The 18,147-nt window shown below is 61.4% G+C and overlaps 1 protein-coding gene across 1 annotated transcript in view; it reads left to right on the forward strand.

Annotated features, from left to right (window-relative positions):
• DCHS1 (dachsous cadherin-related 1) overlaps window positions 1-17,596 on the forward strand; it is a 35,301-nt gene extending 17,705 nt beyond the window's left edge. The window contains 20 exon segments of the mRNA XM_021062333.1: window positions 4,287-4,475; window positions 4,569-4,800; window positions 4,920-5,156; window positions 5,480-5,548; window positions 5,551-6,504; window positions 6,723-6,916; window positions 7,132-7,228; window positions 7,328-7,485; window positions 7,673-8,537; window positions 8,635-8,874; window positions 8,964-9,089; window positions 9,671-9,880; window positions 11,401-12,279; window positions 12,402-12,515; window positions 12,689-12,900; window positions 12,989-13,143; window positions 13,246-13,376; window positions 13,493-13,776; window positions 14,075-14,213; window positions 14,525-17,596. Coding sequence (XP_020917992.1) covers window positions 4,287-4,475; window positions 4,569-4,800; window positions 4,920-5,156; window positions 5,480-5,548; window positions 5,551-6,504; window positions 6,723-6,916; window positions 7,132-7,228; window positions 7,328-7,485; window positions 7,673-8,537; window positions 8,635-8,874; window positions 8,964-9,089; window positions 9,671-9,880; window positions 11,401-12,279; window positions 12,402-12,515; window positions 12,689-12,900; window positions 12,989-13,143; window positions 13,246-13,376; window positions 13,493-13,776; window positions 14,075-14,213; window positions 14,525-17,136 — 8,097 coding nt within the window. The 3' untranslated portion in view covers window positions 17,137-17,596.

Consider the following 18,147-nt stretch of genomic DNA (forward strand, 5'->3'; position numbering starts at 1 on the left):
GGACCTCGGCTTCCAAACGGCTTCCCTCCTCACCAGGGCTGGAAGCAGGAGGGTGTCTCTCCAGGTGGTAAAAATCACAGGGAAGCAGAGGTACACGTGACCTCTGACCTCTGAGTGCTGATAATCGTTAAAGAAGTCTTAAGGAGTTCCCGTCGTGGCGCAGTGGTTAACGAATCCGACTAGGAACCATGAGGTTGCGGGTTCGGTCCCTGCCCTTGCTCAGTGGGTTAACGATCAGCGTTGCCGTGAGCTGTGGTGTAGGTTGCAGACGCGCTCGGATCCTGCGTTGCTGTGGCTCTGGGTAGGCCGTGGCTACAGCTCCGATTCAACCCCTAGCCTGGGAACCTCCATATGCCCGGGAGCGGCCCAAAGAAATAGCAAAAAGACAAAAAAAAAAAAAAAAGAAGTCTTAAGACTGGATTCATTCCTTGTGCATTTATCCAGCACCTGCCACCTGCCAGTCCCTGCAGGAGGAACCCAGAATGGGATAATGAAGGAGGGCCCCCACCTGCTTCGTGGAGTTAACAGTCTAGAGGGGAGATTCAAATGCAAAGAACTAGTTTTATTGTGATTTAAAAAAAAAAAAAAAAACTTCCACAAAGGGATGCGCATGAGGTGCAGGTGAGCAGGAACGTTTTCCCAAAGGAAAGTACCTTTGAGCTGAGACTTAAAGGATGAACAGGAGCTTATGAGGGACCAGACGAGGGAAGGGTTCCAAGCAGAGGTGATGCACAGAGAGAAGTGGAGGAGCCTGACCTGTCTGACCTGTTCAGGGGCCAACAAGTGGCTCAGCATCTCTGGGGTTGAAGGTCGGAGATGGAGGAGTGGGAGATGAGACTGCAGGAGGCCGATACTGAGGAGTCAAGCCAAGCAAAGGAGTTTGAGCATTTTTCTTCAGGGAACGTTGAAGATTTTTAAGTAAAACAGTAATATGATCAGAGTTCCTGTCGTGGCTCAGCGGTTAACGAATCTGACTGGCATCCATGAGGAGGCAGGTTCGATCCCTGGCCTCGCTCAGTGGGTTAAGGATCCGGCGCTGCATGAGCTGTGGGTGTAGGTTGCAGATGCGGCTGGGATCTGGTGTTACTGTGGCTGTGGCATAGGCCAGCGGCTGCAGCTCCAATTTGACTTTTAGCTTGGGAACCTCCATATGCCGCAGGTGTGGCCCAAAAAAGACCAAAAAAAAAAAAAAATATATGATCACATTTGTTTTCTGAAAAGAGGCTTCTGGTAGTCAGTGGTTCACACTGCTGGTGATTGTGCAGCAATCGCCCTAGCCCGAACCCGAACCCGAACCCTAACCTAACCCGAACCCTAACCCTAACCCTAACCCCTAACCCTAACCCTAACCCCTAACCCTGACCCCAACCCGACCCCAACCCTGACCCCGACCCCTAACCCGAACCCTAACCCGGAGGGGACGTTTGGGGATATTTAGAGACATGTTCTGGTTGTCACAACTGGTGGGATCTAGTCGTGTCTTGTGGATAAGAGGCCAGAGATGCTTCCAAATATTCTCTAATGCACACGACAGCACCATGGCCAAGAATGATCTGGTCTGAAATGTCAGCATTCTGAGATTGAGAAGCCCTGGTGTAGAGGACAGACTGGAGGCAGACACCCCGAGAAGGGAATTACGGTCGTTTGTGGGGGGCGCCAGCTCAGGCCCACGTCAGAACAGTGGTGACGGAGAGGAATAGACGAACAGGAGGGATGATGAAGATTCACTTAGTCCCTGGTGGATTGATAGACCGGGAGCGGAAAAGGGAAGAACAGATTTCTGGCTGCCGCACCCGCGTGGATGGAAGATTCATTATGATCACGAGCTTAGCTTCGGAGAGGCTGGATTTAAGGTGCCTTTGGGACAGCTGAGTGGGGAGGTTGAGAGGCATCTGGATGTACACGTTCGGAGCACGGAGGGACGGTCCGAGCACAGACGTTGGTCAAGGGTCAAGGCCACCGCAGTGGACGAGAAGGGCCTGAGAGGGTGTGGGGAGGGAGCAGAGGCCAAGGAAAGATTCCAGGGAACAGCAACGCAGGACAGGCAGCGCAGGGGAGGTGGGGGGGGTGCTGGGCGCCGGAAGCAGTGGGAGTGGGGGGAGAAGCAAGAGCAAAACGTCGGAGCAGGAGAGACACCGAAGAAGACGGAGGTCAGGGCGGGCCGGACGCAGTCACTCCGTGGTCTGGTGGGACCGCCAGAGAGGGCAGAGCCCAGGGTCTCTATTCACTCTTTGCAGCAGTGCATCTGATGAGCGCTGCGGGGGTGGGGGGGCGAACAAGGCCGGGAGATGGGTTTGTCAGAGCTTCGGGGCGGAGTTGGAGATGGAGCTGACCAAGGTTGGACGGCAGAGCAGCCTCCTGAACAGGGATGCTGTGCGTTTGCCATGGAGTCGCTGACCCGGGCGGCACGGGCCGGAACATTCACTTCTCCCCTGGTCATTTCCAGTCAGTGGCCCGGGCGCCTTTGGGGGTCACTTCCTGACCACTTCCCTTGACCACTGGTTATTGCTTTCTTCCCTCAGCAAGTCAAAGGGCAGAGGCTGTAACAGCTTCTGGAGATGGTGCTGCAGCTGGGCTGCAGCCTGCCAGATGGAGGCAGGGGCAGGTTGGTCTCCTGGGATATCCGGGCCCAAGGCCGCAGTAAAGAGTTGGAGCAGGAGCCGCTTCCAGGGTTCGGCATGGCAGGGCCTTTGTGTCTCTCCAGAGGGTAAACAGTGGCACAAATCACATCTGTCAAGGGCCTGGGCAGCAATCAGAAGTCCTTGGCCAGGCGTCTCTCTGAGCAGCATTTTCTGGCTAAGAAAGGGGAACTCTCCTGCTTCCTTTTGCAGCATATTGTGACCCTGAGGCCCTTGTAGCGACAAAGAGTCCTTTGTCACAGACTACAGCAGTCTGCACCAGCTCACCCACTCCTGAGGGCCTAACGGGCACCCAGTTTATAAACCTTCGTTTGGAAGAAGTTTTTGTTGTAAGGCAGAGCCATCCGAGTGCCTTTTTCCTCCATGAACAGATACAGAGAGAGTACACCTACTGGGTGCCCGGCTCTGTCCTGGCTCAGGAGCTTTCAGAATGGTGTCGCTTGCTCATCCGGCTTTTCAATGTTCAGAGACTCTTAAGTGTGTTAGGTAAGCTTCATTTAGATATGGTCCCAAATATTCAGCGCTTCCTGAGCCAGTCCGGGAATTGTCTGTGAAGTCACCAGGAAAGCTTTCTCCTCCTTCTTAGTTTTGGGGAGCCCCCAGGGCTTAACGACCTCAGTATTGTCCGATAGACCTGCAGTTCCGCCTCTCTCATTTCCAGTGAGGTGGGCTTGCGAGAGGAAAGCATGCTGAACGTGCATGCAGCACACCCACAAGTCCATAGGGCAGCCCCCGCTCCCCTGAGCAATCAGATCCGAGTATCAGTCAAATCGCACTTTATGGCCAAACTCAATAAAGAGCAGTTCCATAGCAGGAGCCTCAGTACCTCTGTTCATCAGCCAGGTCTCTGCTCGCAGTGGTTGAGGACTGGGCGATGATTTTAACTCCCTGCGACGCCCCTGGACTTTGCAGTCACAGCTCTCAGTCCCCTCCTTTTGGGTACAGTTGATTCTCATTGTTTGCTTGTATCTGTGAATTCAGCAACTCTCTAAAATCGATTGGCAGCCCCTGAATCAGTGCCCGTGGGGCTTCCGCAGCCCTTCCCTGACATGCGCAGAAGGATGGAAAATTCAAGCCTCTCAGGGAGCGCGTTCCCAGCGGAGGTGGGCCCAGGCAGCGCCCTGCCTTCATGTTTCAGCTCTTCCACTGTAAACAAGGGTCTTTGCACGGTCTAATTAGTGCCACGTTTTTTGCATTTTTGTGCTTTCTGTTTGGCGATTTTGCTGTTTCAAATGGTCCCCAAGCGGAGCACTGTGTTTCTAAAGCACAGGAAGCCTGTGCCCCGCCTTCCAGAGGAAATAGGTGTGTTGGATAAGCTTCTTTTAGATAAGAGCTCTGCCATTGGCCATGAGCTCATGTTAATGAACCAACAACATATGTTAAATAAGGTGCCTTTAAACAGAAACACACAAAGACAAGGTTGCATGTTGACCAGTTGACAAAAATGTGATCAGAGGCTCACAGGAACTGAGGGCAAATGGTGAGGTCTGGGCTGGATTTGGATTCAGTGTCCTACAAGTCCCTTCTGTGTGTCCACCGTCCAGACTCTGGCCACCAACTGGACCAGGGCCTGCTCCTTCTAATTGCCACCTGGCTATGGCTTTTCTGGCCAAAAAATGGGGCATGACTCACCCGGCCTCTCCCCAGGTGACAGCCACAGATGCAGACAGTGGCCCGTTTGGCCTCCTCTCCTATTCCTTGGGTGCCGGACTTGGGGCCTCCGGGTCTCCCCCGTTCCGCATCGATGCCCACAGTGGCGACGTGTGCACGACCCGGACCCTGGACCGGGATCAGGGGCCCTCCAGCTTCGACTTCACTGTGACAGCGGTGGATGGGGTGAGTGGACAGACTCTGGGCAGGTTGGGGGGGGGCGGGGTGTTTGCCGGGCCCGTCGGGGCCCGCTGGACAGATGGCCGCTTGTCTCCCCAGGGAGGCCTCAAGTCCATGGTGTACGTGAAGGTGTTTGTGTCGGACGAGAACGACAACCCCCCGCGGTTTTATCCACGGGAGTACGCGGCCAGTCTGAGCGCCCAGAGCACACCAGGCACAGCTGTGCTGAGGGTGCGAGCCCACGACCCTGACCAGGGGCCCCATGGGCGACTCTCCTACCACATCCTGGCTGGCAACAGCCCCCCACTCTTTGCCTTGGACGAGCACTCAGGTGAGGCCCTCCTGCCCCAGGGCTTGCCTCTCCGCCCACCCGCCTGCCTGCCTCCCGCCCCAGCGCTCCTGGCCCTGCTCGGCTTCCTTATCCCCTTTCACTCCTGTCCCTCCTCCCAGGGCTGTTGACAGTAGCCTGGCCCCTGGCCAGACGGGCCAACTCTGTGGTGCAGCTGGAGATCGGCGCGCAGGATGGAGGCGGCCTCCAGGCAGAGCCCCGTGCCCGAGTCAACGTCAGCATTGTGCCTGGAACGCCCAGCCCGCCCGTGTTTGAACAGCTACAGTACGTCTTTTCTGTGCCAGAGGATGTGGCGCCCGGGACCAGTGTGGGCGTAGTCCAGGCGCACAACCCACCAGGTACCGCTTAGCATGCTCTCCCCTCGGGGCCACGCCCAGACACCCCAAGGCAACCCTTGAGTACCACACCATAGGGACAGCCCAGCGCCAAACACATGCTGGTCCCAGCCCCCACCACCTCCTCGGGCCTGGGGCAGCACTCCGCTTCGTCGTCCCGGGTATCTCGCCAGTGCCACCAGCTTCTTGGCCAACACCTGCCTCTCCCACTGAAACTTTGAGAGGCACAGCTGCGGGCCCCGCCGCACCCTTTCGGGATCCGATCTGAGCCTCAGCTCAATAGGTGCCTCCCATCTCTTTCCCAACCCTTCTCTCCTTTTCCCTAGGTCGCCTGGGGCCTGTGACCCTCGCCCTATCAGGCGGGGATCCCCGAGGACTCTTCTCCCTAGATGGGGCCACGGGCTGTTAGAGACGCTTCGCCCCCTGGACCGGGAGCTGTTGGGACCAGTGCTGGAGCTGGAGGTGCGGGCAGGCAGTGGAGCGCCCCCCGTGTTCGCCCTGGCTCGGGTGCGTGTGCTGCTGGATGATGTGAACGACAACTCCCCTGCCTTCCCTGCACCAGAAGACACGGTGTTCCTGCCACCGGGCACTGCCCCAGGGACCCCCATCTACACGCTGCGGGCTCTGGACCCCGACTCGGGCGCTAACGGTCGAGTCACCTTTACCCTCCTTGCAGGGGGTGGTGGGGCCTTCACCGTGGACCCCACCACAGGCCACATACGGCTCATGGGACCTCTGGGGCCCTTGGGGGGGCCAGCCCACGAACTGGAGCTGGAGGCCCGGGATGGGGGCTCCCCACCCCGCACCAGCCACTTTCGACTGCGGGTGGTGGTACAGGACCTGGGGAGCCGTGGGCTGGCTCCCCACTTCGACAGCCCTACTTACCGTGTAGACCTGCCCTCTGGCACCAGCCCTGGAACTCGGGTCCTGCAAGTGCAGGCTCGAGCACCAGACGGGGGCCCTGTCACCTACCACTTGGCAGCAGATGGGCCAAGTAGCCCCTTTGGCCTGGAACCCCAGAGTGGGTGGCTGTGGGTGCGAGCCGCCCTGGACCGGGAGGCCCAGGAGCTGTACACGCTGAGGGTAATGGCAGTGTCTGGCTCCAAAGCCGAGTTGGGGCAGCAGACAGCCACAGCCACCGTAAGGGTCAGCATCCTCAGCCAGAACGACCACAGCCCTCGCCTGTCTGAGGAGCCCACTTTCCTGGCTGTGGCTGAGAACCAGCTCCCAGGGACCAGTGTGGGCCGGGTCTTTGCAACTGACCGAGACTCAGGGCCCAATGGACGTCTGACCTACAGCCTGCGACAGCTGTCAGAGGACAGCAAGGTCTTCCGCATCCACCCCCAGACTGGTGAGCACTGGGACCCAAAATCTGAGACCCCATAACCCTGTCTGCAGACTAGAGAGCGCCCGCACGGGATCCCCAGAGCCCAGCCACAAGGACCAGAGCCCAGCCACAAGGCTTACCCTGGCCCTCCCTCCCCACGACCCGGGCCCCGGGCTCTCCCAGACCTCAGGCTCCGCATGCCTGCTCACCCACACGTGACCTCTCTCCACCCTGCCCTCCAGGAGAGGTGACCACGCTGCAAACTCTGGACCGTGAGCGACAGAGCAGCTACCAGCTCCTGGTGCAGGTGCAGGATGGGGGCAGCCCGCCCCGAAGCACCACAGGCACCGTACACATCACAGTGCTGGACCTCAATGACAACAGTCCCACGTTCCTGCAGGCCTCGGGGGCTGCCGGTGGGGGGCTTCCCGTGCAGGTACGTGACGCTGCAGGACCCTGCCCTGGGAAGGAAGAGGGTACCTGGGTCTCCATAGAGAGCTGTAGGTGTAGGTAAGAGAAACTACATCTTGGAATAAGCCTGAGAGCCGGAAAAAAAAAAGGGCTCTGCAAGCACAGAGACTGGGGCACTCATCCCGAGCTGTGGCAAGAAGAGGAAGGCGACCACTCCAGGCGGGTTGTGTGTTCCCACAGGTGCCGGATGGTGTGCCTCCGGGAACACTGGTGACGACCCTGCAGGCCAAGGATCCAGATGCGGGGGAGAACGGAACCATCCTCTACACGCTGACCGGTAGGGGCTGGAGCAAAAGGAGCTGGTGGGGGACGGCAGGCCCCCGGACATGCCCAGCTCTGGAACCCCAGCGCTCATCCTTCCTCCGCCTGTCCCCAGGTCCTGGCTCAGAGCTCTTCTCTCTGCACCCTCACTCGGGGGAGCTGCTCACGGCAGCCCCCCTGATCCGAGCCGAGCGGCCTCACTATGTGCTGACGCTCAGCGCTCACGATCAAGGCAGCCCGCCTCGGAGCTCGAGCCTCCAGCTGCTCGTGCAGGTATGGCTGCGCTTCCTCCCTTATGGCCGCCCCTCCGTGACCACAGACAGGTGTGGGTACCCCCCTCCCGGAGCCCATCTAGGCACGCTGCGCTGCCCACCCTTCTGGCCACCCAGCTGGCCAGCCCAGACGCCCTTTTACACGGGTCCCCCTAATTCCGTGCTCCCTCCTGGGTCCCCACGCACAGGTGCTTCCCTCAGCTCGCTCGGCCGAGTCGCCGCCCGAACCCTCTGAGCCGGACCCCACGGCGCCGCTGCCTGTCGTGCTGAACGTGACAGTGGCCGAGGGGCTTCCGCCCGGCTCCCTGCTGGGCTCGGTGGCGCCTCCAGAGCCGGCGGCGGTGGGCGGCCTCACCTACACGCTGGTGGGCGGCGCCGACCCGGAGGGCACCTTCGCGCTGGACGCGGCCTCGGGGCGCTTGTACTTGGCGCGGCCCCTGGACTTTGAGGCGGGCCCAGCGTGGCGCGCGCTGACCGTGCGCGCCGAGGGCCCGGGAGGCGCGGGCGCGCGGCTGCTGCGCGTGCAGGTGCGCGTGCAGGACGAGAACGAGCACACGCCGGCTTTCGCGCGCGACCCGCTGGCGCTGGCGCTGCCCGAGAACCCCGAGCCGGGCGCGGCGCTGTACACCTTCCGCGCGTCGGACGCCGACGGCCCGGGCCCCAACAGCGACGTGCGCTACCGCCTGCTGCGCCAGGAGCCGCCCGCGCCCGCGCTTCGCCTGGACGCGCGCACCGGGGCGCTCAGCGCTCCCCGGGGCCTGGACCGCGAGGCCACCCCCGCTCTGCTGCTCCTCGTGGAGGCCGCTGACCGGCCGGCCAACGCCAGCCGCCGCCGCGCAGCCCGCGTTTCCGCGCGCGTCTTCGTCACGGACGAGAATGACAACGCCCCGGTCTTTGCCTCGCCTTCACGTGTGCGCCTTCCCGAGGATCAGCCTCCCGGGCCCGCGGCGCTGCACGTGGTAGCCCGGGACCCGGACCTGGGTGAGGCCGCACGCGTGTCCTATCGCCTGGCCGCCGGCGGGGACGGCTGCTTCCGGCTCCACCCCAGCACCGGTGAGTGGAGCGGGGGGCAGAGGGGGGGCGGCGAGGAGGCTGCGGAGCGGGAGAGGGTGTTGAGGTTTCCCTCCCACCTGCCCGACCGCCCACCTAGGAGCGCTGTCCGTGGTGCGGCCCCTGGACCGCGAGCAGAGAGCTGAGTACCTGCTGACCGTCGTGGCCTCGGACCACGGCTCGCCGCCGCGCTCAGCCACGCAGCTTCTGACCATCAGTGTCGCCGATGTCAACGACGAGGCACCCACTTTCCAACAGCAGGAGTACAGCGTCCTCTTGCGTGAGAACAGCCCACCTGGCGTCTCTCTGCTCACTCTAAGGGCCACCGACCCTGACCTGGGTAAGATTCGGGGGCTGAGTTGAGAGCAGGAGGGCTGGGGCAAGAAAGGGCACATTCACCCTCTGGTCTTCCTTGTGGCTCCTCCTCAGGGGCCAACGGGCACGTGACTTATGGAGGCGTCTCTGGCGAAAGCTTCTCCCTGGACCCAGACACTGGCGTTCTTACAACTCTCCGGGCCCTGGACCGGGAGGAGCAGGAGAAGATCAACCTGACAGGTACCCGGTGACAGGCCCCTGCAAGCCTGAGGCGTTGTGGCCACCAGTGTTGCAAGGGCAGGACCCCCAGAGTACCTTCTAGAAGCTGGCACCTCTGACAGCACAGCTTCTGTTACATTTTTGGATCCTTCTGAAGCTGGAGAGTGTGACAGGGTGCACTGTGAACTGACTCGCAGGCTGTCACCACTGTGGTCACACTAGCCCTCTAGGGTTCCCTCAGATGATACTGCAGTCATTTAACAGAGGAGCACGGAGCACATGGATGTTGGCTATGGCGAGATTAAGTGACTTGCTCAAGCTGACCCAGCTTGGAAGGGGTAGAGCTGAGACTTGAACCCAGATCTTTTGTTACGTGACTTAGCACTTCTTCTGTCACACTACCACTAATCCAAGATACATCAGACGTGCCTCTTCTGACACACGACTGTGTGCGTGTGCCTGTACATTCGTAGGCACCTGTGGGGTGTGGGGAGAGGAACATCGGGCTTTTGCGCGCACCCGGCAAACAGCCATGAGCACCACGTGGTGGGCTCCTCGCAGGACGGGAGCAGGTGCAGCTCACTGATTTTGCTTCCCGACAGTGTATGCCCGGGACGGGGGCTCACCGCCGCTCTTGGCCCACGTCACAGTGCGCGTGGCGGTGGACGATGAGAATGACCACGCCCCCGCCTTTGGGAGTGCCCATCTCTCCCTGGAGGTGCCTGAGGGCCAAGACCCTCAGACCCTCGCCACACTTCGGGCCTCTGACCCAGATGCCGGCGCCAACGGGCAGCTGCAGTACCGCATCCTGGGTGAGAGCCTCCCCACTTGCCTCGGTCTGTCTGCTCCTCACACTGGCCTGTGTCCCACCCAGTGCGTCTGGTCTCTTCCTTCTCTCTGTTTTGCTCTCTTTCTTTCATGCGTATGTGTATCTGTCTCTTTGCACCTCCAGTTCTTGCTCTCTCTTTGTCTCTGTTTTTGTCTTTCTGTTTCTTTCTTTTCCTCGCCCATCTCCCTCTGTAGAGCAGTTATTCTCAGACTTCTTTGGTCTCAGAAACCCTTGACATTCTTAATTTTGGAGAACTGTAAAGAGGTTTGGCTTATGTGACATCAGTATTTATTGATATAATAAAACATGACATAATAAAGTGAGATGTATATTATATATATTAGAAAAGCATGTCAGTATTTACTGTATTGGTTTGTAAAACTAAGAAAGATTTTTAAATATCATTGCTAAATAAGCCAGTGAAGTGAAGTGCTTCCCATGTTTCTGCACAGGCCCAAGGAAATGATGGGTTTCAACTAACAATTTGTTGGATAGTAACGGGGTTGCAGAGATGATAGCAGGTGTCATTGAAGGCAGGCCAGCAAAGACTAAATGAATCTCTGAAAACAGTGCATATTTATGCTCTGCATGGTCTACCTAGAACATGCTAGAAAACACAAGGCTGTATCAGCACACTTTCTATTATGCATCCAAGTGATGATGTCATCACACGCCATGTAGCCTCTGGGCTCCACTGTCCGTTTGTGAGTTAAGAATGAAAAAGTCGGAGTTCCCGTCATGGCTCAGTGGTTAATGAGTCCGACTAGGGACCATGAGATTTCAGGTTTGATCCCTGGCCTTGCTCAGTGGGTTAAGGATCCGGCGTTGCTGTGAGCTATGGTGTAGGGTGCAGACGTGGCTCGGATCCCACGTTGCTGTGGCTCTGGCGTAGGCTGGTGGCTACAGCTCCGATTCGATCCCTAGCCTGGGAACCTCCATATGCTGTGGCTGCGGCCCTAAAAAAAAACCAAAAAAAAAAAAGAAGAAGAAGTCATATATTGTCTTAGTATTGCTCTGAAAATAGTTTTGATCTTAGGTACTCTCTGAAAGTATCTCGGAAATCCCTGGGGTCCCCAGTCCACACTATGAGAAAATCGGCTTTATAGTATCTTTCTTTACTTTCTGTGTTCCTCTTTCTCTGCCCTTCTCTCCCTCTCTCTTTCCTTTTTTTTTTTTTTTTTTTCTTTTTAGGGCCGCACCCGCCGCATATGGAAGTTCCCAGGCTAGGGGTCAAATTGGAGCTGTAGCCGCTGGCTTACACCAGAGCCACAGCAACGCAGGATCCGAGCTTCATCTGAGACCTACCTCCACAGCTCATGGCAACATCCTTAACCCACAGAGCGAGGCCGGGGATCGAACCTGCATCCTCGTGGATACTAGTCAGATTTGTTTCCGCTGAGCCATGATGGGAACTCCTCTCTCTCCCTCTCTTTGCTGCTGCCTGTAAATCACCCCCACCCCCTGGGCTGATACACATATTTGTATGTGTTCCCTCCTCCACAGATGGGGACCCGGCAGGAGCCTTCGTCCTAGACCTAGCTTCTGGGGAATTTGGCACCATGAGGCCGCTAGACCGAGAGGTGGAGCCAGCATTCCAGCTGAAGATAGAAGCCCGAGATGGAGGCCAGCCAGCTCTCAGTGCCACCTTGCTTGTGACAGTGACAGTGCTGGACGCCAATGACCACGCCCCCACCTTCCCTGAGCCTGCCTACTCCGTGGAGGTGCCTGAGGACGCGCCTGCGGGGACCCTGCTGCTGCAGCTACAGGCTCATGACCCTGATGCCGGGGCCAATGGCCACGTGACCTACTACCTGGGTGCAGGTGCAGCCGGAGCCTTCCTGCTGGAGCCCAGCTCTGGGGAACTGCGCACGGCCACAGCCCTGGACAGGGAGCAGTGTCCCAGCTATGCCTTTACTGTGAACGCGGTGGATGCTGCAGCTGCTGGGCCCCTAAGCACCACAGTGCCTGTCACCGTGACGGTGCGTGATGTCAACGACCACGCGCCCACCTTCCCCACCAGTCCCCTGAGGCTGCGCCTGCCCCGCCCAGGGCCGAGTCTCAGCACCCCGACCCTGCCTCTGGCCACTCTGCGAGCCGAAGACCGTGACGCGGGTGCCAACGCCTCCATCCTGTACCGCCTGGCTGGCACCCCACCGCCTGGCACCACGGTGGACTCTTACACCGGTGAAATCCGGGTGGCCCGCTCCCCTGTCACTCTGGGTCCCCGGGATCGTGTCCTCTTCATCGTGGCCACTGACCTTGGCCGTCCAGCTCGCTCTGCCACTGGTGTGGTCATTGTGGGGCTGCAAGGAGAGCCTGAGCGTGGACCCCGCTTCCCCCGGGCTAGTAGTGAAGCTGTGCTTCGTGAGAACGCACCCCCAGGTGCGTCCCAGACACATCTCTCAGTTTGGCAGCCCTGGGTGGGCTGGGGTTACGCGCTGAAAAGGGTCCCCAGCGCCCTCAGTCCTGAGCTTACGGTCCAGCTGGTACTGTCCTCTCTGCAGGAACTCCCGTTGTCTCCCCCAAGGCTCTCCACGCGGGGGGCTCGAGTGGACCCATCACCTACAGCATCCTCAGCGGGAACGAGCGAGGGACGTTCTCCATCCAGCCCAGTACAGGTAGGGAAGGGCCGGAGCAGGGGGCTCCGTGAGGGGCAGCCTCCTGGGGGAACCCCGTCCGGGCCTCAGGAGCCTCTGGTTGGGGAGGGGCGGCCCTTGAGTAAAGGGCCTCAGGGAGGGAGGCTCCAGGGCGAGCAAGGAGCCTGGCACTGACGCACCCTGCCTCCCGCCAGGAGCCATCACAGTTCGCTCGGCCGAGGGGCTAGACTTTGAGGCCAGCCCGCGACTGCGACTCGTGCTGCAGGCGGAGAGTGGGGGAGCCTTTGCCTTCTCGGTGCTGACCCTGACCCTGCAAGACGCCAATGACAACGCGCCCCGCTTCCTGCGGCCCCACTACGTGGCCTTCCTGCCCGAGTCCAGGCCCTTGGAGGGCCCCCTGCTGCAGGTGTGGGGAGGGATGGGAAGATGGGGGGCAGGGCTGGGCAGACTGTGTTTGTGGCCGGCCTGGTGCCAGCAGCCTCCTGCCCCACCAGGTGGAGGCCGATGACCCGGATCAAGGCCCCAGCGGACAGGTCTCCTACAGTCTGGCTGCATCCCAGCCGGCCCGGGGCTTGTTCCACGTAGATCCGGCCACGGGCACCATCACCACCACAGCGATCCTGGACCGTGAGATCTGGGCTGAAACTCGGTGAGGCTTGGCTCTGTAGACCCTGAGGCTCCCTTCCGGGGCCTTCAGGGCCCTCGATTCCCTCCTCCTCAGGCCCCACCCCTGATGGTGCTCTGTGTCCAGGCTGGTGCTGATGGCCACAGACAAGGGCAGCCCAGCGCTGGTGGGCTCCGCCACCCTCACGGTGCTGGTCGTCGACACCAATGACAACCGCCCCACCATCCCCCAGCCCTGGGAGCTCCGCGTGTCGGAAGGTGAGGGCTGGCTAAAGTGAGCGGTACCGAGGGCGGCAGGGTGGCCCCGAGCCCCCCAGCCCGGGACTCCGGGGGCATCCGGGACCGTGCCAGACACGCCATGCCGTGTGTTACAGACGCGCTCTTGGGCTCAGAGATCGCACAGGTCACGGGGAACGACGTGGACTCGGGGCCGGCGCTGTGGTACGTGCTGAGCCCCTCTGGGCAGCGGGGCCCCTTCAGCGTAGGCCGCTACGGAGGCCGCCTCTCCCTCACGGGCCCCCTGGATTACGAGCAGCGGGACCGCTACCACCTGCAGCTGCTGGCCCACGACGGGCCGCACCAGGGCCACGCCAATCTCACTGTGCTCGTGGAGGATGTCAACGACAACGCACCCACCTTCTCCCAGAGCCTCTACCAGGTACTGATGCCCGGCGCCGCTCACGTCGAGGGGAAGGAACGAGGCCGCAAGTGTCCGGGGAGCCCTAGATGTTGGGACTGCCCCGGGAACGGGGTTGCAAGGGGCGCATTTCAAACCAGCCTTCCCAGTGCTGGAGCTGTGTCCAGGTTCTTCAGCCAGTGCCCAGAAACGGGGGAAGGTGGACAATTCAGATTGTCCAAGCGGGACTGGATGCCCAGCCCCGCTCCTGGACCAGGCCCCAGCACACGGGCTGAGTGGGCAGCAGGGCGGCGTGTAAGTCCTCGTCCTCACCCCTCAGGCGATGCTGCTTGAACACGCACCCCCAGGCAGTGCCATTCTGTCCGTCTCTGCCACCGACCGGGACTCGGGTGCCAATGGTCACATCTCCTACCACTTGGCTTCCCCCGCAGAGGGCTTCAGTGTTGACCCCAACAACGGTACATCCTTCGGGGACCTGCCTCTCATCCCCGTCCATGTTGGGCCCTATATCTTGCCTGAACTCTTACCTCCCAGGTCTCTGATCCAAGGAAGACAACCACCCCGCCTTCCCCACCCCGTCTGTTTTAAGCACTGTCCTCACTGTATGTCCAGAAGCTGTTCTCTGAACCTGGGGGGGGCCACTCCCTATCTCCCGGCACAGGCTACTCCCTAGAGTCGGACTTCCCAGGCCATAGGCCAGTCCCCAAAGGGTCACTGTTCCCCACAGCCTCTGCTGACCCCATGCCCCACCCTTCCCTTCTCGTCCCAGGCACCTTGTTCACCGCAGCGGGAACGGCGGCCTGGGGCCATGAAGGGCCAGGAGTGGTGGATGTGGTGCTGGAAGCACGCGATCACGGGACCCCCGGCCGGGTGGCACGAGCCACAGTGCACGTGCAGCTGCAGGACCAGAACGACCATGCCCCGAGCTTCACGTTGCCGCACTACCGCGTGGCAGTGAGCGAGGATCTGCCCCCCGGTTCCACCCTGCTCACCCTGGAGGCCACAGATGCTGACGGAAGCCGCAGCCACGCCACCGTGGACTACAGCATCGTCAGTGGCAACCGGGGCCGAGTCTTCCACCTGGAACCCCGGCTGGCTGAGGCTGGGGAGAGTGGTGGACTGGGCCCCCGGGCGCTGGGCTGCCTCGTGCTGCTCGAGCCGCTAGACTTCGAGAGCCTAACCCAGTACAATCTAACTGTGGCTGCAGCTGACCGGGGACAGCCACCTCGCAGCTCAGCCGTGCCAGTCACTGTCACCGTGCTGGATGTCAATGACAACCCACCTGTCTTCACCCGGGCGTCCTACCGCGTGGCGGTGCCCGAGGACACGCCCGTTGGAGCTGAGCTGCTGCAGGTGGAGGCCTCCGACGCTGACCCAGGCCCTCACGGCCTCATACGCTTCACCCTCAGCTCAGGCGACCCTTTAGGGCTCTTCGAGCTGGACGAGAGCTCGGGCGACTTGCGACTGGCCCGCCCCTTGGACTGCGAGACCCAGACTCGACATCAGCTGGTCGTGCAGGCCGCCGACCCCGCGGGCGCACACTTCGCTTTGGCACCGGTGACCATCGAGGTCCAGGATGTGAATGACCACGGCCCGGCCTTCCCCCTGAGCCTGCTCAGCACCAGCCTGGCGGAGAACCAGCCTCCGGGCACCCTCGTGACCACTCTGCACGCGGTCGACGGCGACGCCGGGGCCTTCGGGAGGCTCCACTACAGCCTGCTGGAGGCCGGGCCAGGGCCCGAGGGCCGCGAAGCATTTGCGCTGAACAGCTCCACGGGGGAGTTGCGGGCACGCGTGGCCTTTGACTACGAGCACACAGGAAGCTTCCAGTTGCTGGTGGGGGCGACTGATGCTGGGAATCTGTCGGCTTCGGTCACGGTGTCAGTGCTGGTAACAGGCGAGGATGAATATGACCCCGTGTTCCTGGCCCCAGCTTTCCACTTCCAGGTGCCAGAAGGTGCCCGGCGTGGCCACAGCCTGGGTCACGTGCAGGCCACAGATGAGGATGGAGGTGCCGACGGCCTGGTGCTCTATTTCCTGGCCACCCCGTCCCCCTATTTTGGCATCAACCAGACTACAGGTGCCCTGTACCTGCGGGTGGACAGTCGGGCACCAGGCAGTGGAACAGGCACCTCTGCGGGTGGTGGCCGGACCCGGCGTGAGGCACCGCGGGAGCTGAGGCTGGAGGTGTTGGCACGGGGGCCTCTGCCAGGTTCCCGGAGTGCCACGGTACCCGTGACTGTGGACATCACCCACACTGCGCTGGGCCTGGCGCCCGACCTCAACCTGCTCTTGGTGGGGGCGGTGGCCGCCTCCCTGGGCGTCGTGGTGGTGCTCGCGCTGGCAGCCTTGGTCCTAGGGCTGGTGCGGGCGCGTAGCCGCAAGGCTGAGGCGGCGCCTGGCCCCATGTCGCAGGCAGCGCCGCTGGCCAGCGGCTCCCTGCAGAAGCTGGGCCGAGAGCCACCCAGCCCACCCCCCTCAGAGCACCTGTATCACCAGACTCTCCCCAGCTACGGTGGGCCAGGAGCTGGAGGCCCCTACCCCCGCGGTGGCTCCCTGGACCCCTCGCACTCGAGCGGCCGGGGCTCAGCAGAGGCCGCAGAGGACGACGAGATCCGCATGATCAACGAGTTCCCCCGAGTGGCCAGCGTGGCCTCCTCCCTGGCTGCCCGTGGCCCTGACTCCGGCATCCAGCAGGATGCAGACGGGCTGAGTGACACGTCCTGCGAGCCACCTGCCCCTGACACCTGGTATAAGGGCCGCAAGGCAGGGCTGCTGCTGCCCGGCGCGGGAGCCACGCTGTACCGAGAAGAGGGCCCCCCGGCCACGGCCACAGCCTTCCTGGGGGGCTGTGGCCTGAGCCCCGCCCCTGCCGGGGACTACGGCTTTCCAGCAGATGGCAAGCCATGCGTGGCAGGTGCGCTGACGGCCATCGTGGCCGGTGAGGAGGAGCTCCGTGGCAGCTATAACTGGGACTACCTGCTGAGCTGGTGCCCTCAGTTCCAGCCGCTGGCCAGTGTTTTCACAGAGATCGCCCGGCTCAAGGATGAGGCTCGGCCATGTCCCCCGGCTCCCCGAATTGACCCACCGCCCCTCATCACTGCCGTGGCCCACCCGGGAGCCAAGTCTGTGCCCCCCAAGCCAGCCAGCACGGCTGCAGCCCGGGCCATCTTCCCTCCAGCCTCTCACCGCTCCCCCATCAGCCATGAAGGTTCCCTGTCCTCAGCTGCCATGTCCCCCAGCTTCTCACCTTCCCTGTCTCCTCTGGCTGCTCGCTCACCCGTGGTCTCACCGTTTGGGGTGGCCCAGGGCCCCTCAGCCTCAGCACTCAGTGCAGAGTCCGGCCTGGAGCCACCCGACGACACGGAGCTGCACATCTAGCTGTGGCCCGGGCTGGGCCCCGACCTGGGATGCTCACTGCGTCCCCAACGCAGGCCCCGTCTGAGCCTGCCCCGGGCAGCCTCGGACCACGATTGGCCACGGGGGCGGGGGGCCTGCCCCCGTCCCTGAGTCCTCCACTGGGGCAGGTCTCCCATCTCACCACAGCCCTGGCAGAGCACCAGTACCACGAGGCCCTGCCGGGCACTGCCCTGTGGCCAGGTCCAGCGTGGGGAGATAGATGAAGAGGCGGCAGGCTCGGTTTCTCCTCACCGAGGGCTTCTTGCCCTGTGTCAGCACCCTGAGATGGAGCCGAGACTTTATTTATTGGGGGGTAGGGGGGATGGGGGCGGTCCCTCCAACCTTTGGGGCCCAGCTCCTTTGGGTTCCGCTGACACCCCTGCCCCTGCCCAGAACCAAGTGCCAATTCTCACTCTGGAGCCTTAATAAACTGCAGTTTGTATCCCGTGTCCAGCTCTGTTCTTTGGGAGCTTAGGGACAGGAAGGCACCCTGGCACATGGGGGACGCCTCAGGAGGCACGGAGGGTGGGACACAGAGGTGTTGGGCGGGGGGGGGGGGGGCGCCACAGGGAGCCCGGGCTTAGCCCAAGGCTGACTGGCACTTCTCTGTGCACTGACCTTCCCCTCTAAGGTGGGCAGGAGGCCCAGAGAGGGCGGACGGAGGAGCTTGCTTGTGGCAGTGACCTAGAGAGGGACTGGCTGGGTGGGGAGAGGTTTTGGAGATGACCACTCTCGGCCTGAGGGTCTTTAAGGAGGTGGGGCATGGATACAAGAGCAGCCAAGTGGTGGATCCGTTTTTCTTGGGGCCACAAACGGGCACGTGTGATAAGAGCTCACATTTGTGGAGCCTTTGCCAGGGGAGGCTCTCTGCTTTCTCTCTGCCCGTTGGCACTGCAGCCCTCTAGGCAGAGCCCCTTTAACCTAATCGGCTCCATGTTCTACCCAAAGAGACCTGGGCTCCTAGAGGTGACTCTCCTGATGCCACGTGGCCAT

The sequence above is a fragment of the Sus scrofa genome, chromosome 9, assembly GCF_000003025.6.
Source record: "Sus scrofa isolate TJ Tabasco breed Duroc chromosome 9, Sscrofa11.1, whole genome shotgun sequence".
Classification (NCBI taxonomy): Eukaryota; Metazoa; Chordata; class Mammalia; order Artiodactyla; family Suidae; genus Sus; species Sus scrofa.